Consider the following 5,389-nt stretch of genomic DNA (forward strand, 5'->3'; position numbering starts at 1 on the left):
CTCCTTGGGGTGGGGGTGGGGTGGGAGTCTTTGCACTGGCCTCTAACCTCACCCGGCTGTATCTGGACACCACGGAGGAGGGTTTGGATGGTGGGCACTGGAGGCAGAGACAAGCCTGGCACCTTGACAGCAGCTCACAGGGTGGGTCAGGGGGGACAGGCGTAAAGAGGGTGAGCAAGGTGCACGGGACCAGTGCTGCAAGTGAAGCGTGCTACTGAGATTATACACATCCGGCATCCACCTGCCCAGACACAGGAGGTATGGCCGGGAGCTGGGTCTGGTTGGCTTGCTGCTGCTTGGCAGCCCTGCAGCTACTGTCCTGAGCCCAAGCCTGGCTCCCAGAGCAGGTTTTACCAGGGGCCTCCTGCCCGGGTCTCCCTGGCGGCAGCTGCTGCTGCCACAACCACGTTTCCCTCCTGGCAGAAGCATCCTGGCTTCTGGAAAACCTCCTGACAGCCTGCCTGGCACTGCCAGCCGGGCCTGTGTGAGGCCGTCGCTGCCTGGAAGACTGAGCTCTACTCAGCGTAGATCACAGGCCCAGTGCTGCCTGGCCAGACGGAGACCGACCCGATGCTGTGGGCGTCTGGGAGCCCCTCTCCCCATCAGTCAGTGACTGCTCCCTGCCGCGGCCCCCCTCCCACTGCCCCCATTCCAGTCCACCCTGTGGACTCCAGCCTTCAGGTGGATCTTGTCACTCCCCACCTCAAAAGCCTCCCTGGCTCCCCACTGCCCAGAGCACCCCGATTCCCACAGGTGACGAGGCCTGGCCCAGTGACGAAGGCCATGTCTGCTTCCTCTTCTGTGTTTGAAAGAATACCCTGTGGTCACAGCTGGTCCCACGAAGGGGACCCGGCAGGGGAATTCCAAATGCGCCTGCTGAGCCTCAGTGCGTCATTTTGGGCCTCCTGGCGGGTCCCAGTCCCTGTGTACATGACAGGAGGGGCTGGGAGAGCCCGCGGCTTCCTTTTCTTCCAGATAATTTCCCACGCACCCACCCATCCTTCTCTCCCCTGACCCCAAGGCTCCCCCCAGGCCAGCAGGGTGAGGACTCACTTTGGAAAAGGGGTGAGAGGATTCCAGAGTTCAGGACCCCCACCTAACTGACCCTGCACTGCTGTCTGCAGGAGGAGCGGCCCCCCTACCACCGCCACAAGAAGGGGGGCTCCGTGGGCAGCGTGTGCTACCTGTCGATGGGCATGGTGGTGCTGCTCATGGGCCTCGTGTTCGCCTCCGTCTACATCTACAGATACTTCTTTCTCGCTCAGGTGAGGCTGGTGGGCGGGGGAGCAGGCTCTCGGAGAAAAGGGAGCATTCAGAGAGGGAAGTGTGGGAGTTTGCAGCGGATGTGGGAGCTAGCAGGAGAGGGCAGCGTGAGCAATTGAGAGCCAGGTGCTTGGGGTTTGTGAAGAGGAGGAGCAGGAAGTCCTGGGCATGCCCTCCAAGATGGGAGGAGTGCCCAGGCTAGCCCAGAAGGCCTGCCCCCTCGTCCTCCCTGGGGAGCCTCGCTCTGGTCCAGGAGCCAGGACTGGGGCCCGCCCTCTAAGGCCCACAGACCCTGGACGAGGGTCCTTACCCATTTCATCAGACACACCTGTGGTCAACAGGAAACTCTCCCAGGGATACAGTCAGCAGTGGGGAAGCCGGGATTAGAACCTGGGCCCGTGTGACCCGAGGCCCCTTCCCACAGAGTCAGCTGGGCCGTTGTCACCAGAAACTCAGACTAAGCACAAATCAGAACTCTGATCCCTCAAACCCTGTGCCCAAGGGTCACACTTTAAGGAATTCCCTCCCATTTTGTGTTTGGACGCAGGTTTTGAAACGAGAAAGGTGGAGGGTGGGTTTACAGACCCACACACACCATGCCCCCAGCTGGCCCACCCGCAGCGATCTGCTCCTGCAGCCAGTCTGGGCTTCAGCCAGGTCAGGAGAACTGCTCATGGTCACAGTGACCTTGTGATCAGCACAGCCCTGGGGAGGGAGGCAGTGCCCCGGAACTCTGGGAAGTAGTTAAGGTAAAGGTAGCTCAAAAGAAGAACCTTAAGTACAACAAATGAGGAATCTCAGAGGGATGAAAAGGCTGCAAATTGCCAGTCATTTATGACCCCAGTGACTTCTCCCACCCTTAAGCATTGGCCTTTACCTTGGTCCTCACCCAGTTTTCCCACAAGGGAAATCGCTGAAGAGTTTCTGTTCCCTGGGACTTTCCCTTTGGAACCCGCTGACTTCCCTTTTGTCCAACCTCCCCTCCCCGCAAGGCCTGCTTCCTACCTTTCCCTGATTCTCACTTTCCTGTGCGGACCCTGGGGCTCTTTCCTGCTGTGGCCACAGCCTCTCCTCCACCCACTCTGGCTTCTGAGCCCCTCTGTTCCCAGCCCCACGCACACTCCAGGGTTCCTCACCCACAATTCCCAGGGACTGGGGCACCTCAGAGTAGCCTCTGGTCTGTGCCCTGGGACCCTGTGATTCGGGCGTGCCGACTCACCCTGGAGCTTGCACGGAGACTGGAGGAAAGTCCTGCCCAGTTCAGGCCAGCTGTCCGGCACCGATGGAGGAGGCCCTGGAGATTACCAGTGGGCCCACCCGGTCGGCCCCTGGCCTCAGTCATGTCATAATGCCTCCCTTCCCTTATTTTTTAAAATACATTTTTATTGATTTCAGAGAGAGAGAGAGAGAGAGATCAGTGATGAGAGAGAATCATTGATCGGTTGCCTCCTGCACGCCCCACACTGGGGATCAGGTCGTTGCTCAATCACTGAGCCACGCTCGCCTGGCTCCCTTCTCTTATGATGGAGGGATGAGGCCGGCCACTCAGGGAAAACAGCGTTTGTCAAGGTTTCTCAAGAGGCATGGGGCCCAGGAAGAGGGGGCTGGTGTGAGGTTGGACATGGAACTGGAATCACAAGGGCTGCCTCTCAGCTCCTCCCCGCCCCCCACTTTGCCCCCAGGTCTTCAGGGCCCCACAGCAGGGGGCAGGAAAGACGGGTGACTGCCCTCTGGTGGCGGTGTAGGGCGCTGTATGCCCCCGGAGCCCAGCTTGTTCAGTTCAAGCTCCTATATTTGCCCCTGAGGACCCTCCTGCTCACCCCAGGCTCTTTCTCAGGTGTCTGTCCCTCTGGGTCCTCCCCATTTCCCAAGCACAGACTCATGGACCTGAAGCCAGAAGAAAGTTGAGGGAGCACCTCACTTTACAGATGGGGAAACTGAGGCCCAGAGAGGTCATCCACCCAGGAAATGGTTGGCCCAGCTCACCCTCCCTGACTCCCCACGTTTCTCAGTTTCTCCATCTGTGAAATGGGTCACAGTCCCACCCTTGCTGTGTCCTCAGGCCTTCAGAGAGTAAAGTGGATGGGCAGGTGGCAGTGGCCAGGCCCAGGGCACTGCGTGACCAGTCTGTCTCTCCCCACCTTGCTCAGCTGGCCCGAGACAACTTCTTCCACTGCGGCGTCTTCTACGAGGACTCCCTGTCCTCCCAGGCCCGCACGCGGATGGAGCTGGAGGAGGACGTGAAGATTTACCTCGAAGATAACTACGAGCGCATCAACGTGCCGGTGCCCCAGTTTGGTGGCGGCGACCCTGCAGACATCATCCACGACTTCCAGCGGGTGAGGCCAGCCAGGGGCTGAGGCTGGGGCCGGGGCGGGCAGAGGGACACCCAGGGGCCACAGCCCCCTTCCACCAAGAGTAATGAGGAAGAACGGGTGTGAAAGGAGAATGCTGACGGCCCTTGGACATGCTTTGACTATAGACAGAGTAGTATCAGCTGTGTGTAGGGCATGACTCCAGCTTAGCTTTGTTGAGATTTTAAAGACATTATTTTTATTATACCAGATGCTAAAGTAAGTTTATAGTTGTGCGTATACAAAACACAAAGTTTTTGTATTATTATTTAGTGATTGTATTATTTTCATACGAACAACTGAACCTACTCCGGCCCTCCCTGCATGGGTTACGTAGTTATCCCTGAATGAACCAGCCACGGATTCTCCCCCCGCCACCTGGCAGCTGCAGACGCTGGCTTCGTGGGTCAGGGTGTCCCTTTTTATCGCATATTCCTGTGCCCACGCTGATCGAGGTGCAGCACAAGGAGGGCCTGGGATCGGGGGTTTCTCCCTGAGGGTCCCCAGAGATGGGCCTCCCAGCTTTGATGATATGCAGTCGGGACATCACTGTATTCCCCAGACCTCGGCTCTGTCACCCCATGAGAAGAGCCCTGTGACACAGGCATTTAACACTTGGTGTCTTTCATCTAGTAAATGAAACACAGGCTGGGAGAGGAGCAGAAAAAAGGGGTGTATCCCCACAGCGGGGGTGGGGTTTCAGCCCCTTCCCCCCATGGGCCAGGCCCTCACCTGCAGGGACTGACATGACCCCCTCCTTCTCTCCAGGGTCTGACCGCCTACCATGACATCTCCCTGGACAAGTGTTATGTCATCGAGCTCAACACCACCATCGTGCTGCCCCCTCGCAACTTCTGGGAGCTCCTCATGAACGTGAAGGTCAGCTGTGGTTTTGCCATATCTTGTCCCTCCCTGTGGAGCCAGGCCTGGGGCAAGGGAGGTTCCATGTCCTCACTCCATGCCCCCGTCCATACCCCACTATATACCTCACTGCACACCCCAGTCCATGCCCCAGTCACAGTGCAGGGAGATGCGGAGGCCCTGCCCTTTGGGTGGGAGGCCAGACTCCCACACACGCAGAATTCAGGGCAGCGTAGGCGGCAGTACTTAGCACAGCAGAAGCGCCTGGGGCATTAGAAGGCCGAGCTGTGGAGCCTCTGAATGAGGGAGGGGGCATGTGTGCGTTTCAATGTTGGGGGACACAGCTCGAGTGAGCAGAAGGGTGGCGACAGGGGGAGTGGGCAGTGAAGTAGTGGAGACCACAGGAGGGGGGCCCTGTGTACTGACCAGAGCTGTGGCCACTCCCCTTGCAGAGAGGCACCTACCTGCCACAGACGTACATCATCCAGGAGGAGATGGTGGTCACAGAGCACGTCAACGACAAGGAGACCCTGGGCTCCTTCATCTACCACCTGTGCAACGGGAAGGACACCTACCGGCTGAGGCGCCGGGCAACTCGGAGACGTGAGTGGCCGCCTTGGGCTCCAGACCAGGGCCATCCCCCGTGTGCTGGCCCCAGAGCTGGAGGCCAGTGGTCAGACAGCTCAGATAGCAGCAGCAATAAATGTTAATTGAGCACGGACTACACACCATGCGTTTTACGGTCTTTATGTCCTTAAAGAGTATAAGTTACCATCATCGTCATCATTACTGCTGCCCCTTTTAAAGGTGAGGAAACTGAGGCTCCGAGAAGTTAGTTAATAGCAGGTCCTGAGTGCTCAGCATTTGACTGCACTGCCTTGGAGTGGACCTGGGTTTGGTTTCCTGGGCCT

The 5,389-nt window shown here is 58.4% G+C and overlaps 1 protein-coding gene across 1 annotated transcript in view; it reads left to right on the top strand.

Annotated features, from left to right (window-relative positions):
• The window catches only part of ITM2C (integral membrane protein 2C), a 32,980-nt gene that overhangs the window by 26,327 nt on the left and 1,264 nt on the right, over positions 1–5,389 (top strand). Inside the window, exons 2-5 of the mRNA XM_006760411.2 lie at positions 1,125–1,265; positions 3,414–3,602; positions 4,386–4,496; positions 4,931–5,081. Of these exons, the coding sequence (XP_006760474.1) occupies positions 1,125–1,265; positions 3,414–3,602; positions 4,386–4,496; positions 4,931–5,081 (592 nt within the window). The remainder of the gene's footprint in view (positions 1–1,124; positions 1,266–3,413; positions 3,603–4,385; positions 4,497–4,930; positions 5,082–5,389) is intronic.

The sequence above is a fragment of the Myotis davidii genome, unplaced genomic scaffold (assembly GCF_000327345.1).
Source record: "Myotis davidii unplaced genomic scaffold, ASM32734v1 scaffold370, whole genome shotgun sequence".
In the NCBI taxonomy this organism is placed as follows: Eukaryota; Metazoa; Chordata; class Mammalia; order Chiroptera; family Vespertilionidae; genus Myotis; species Myotis davidii.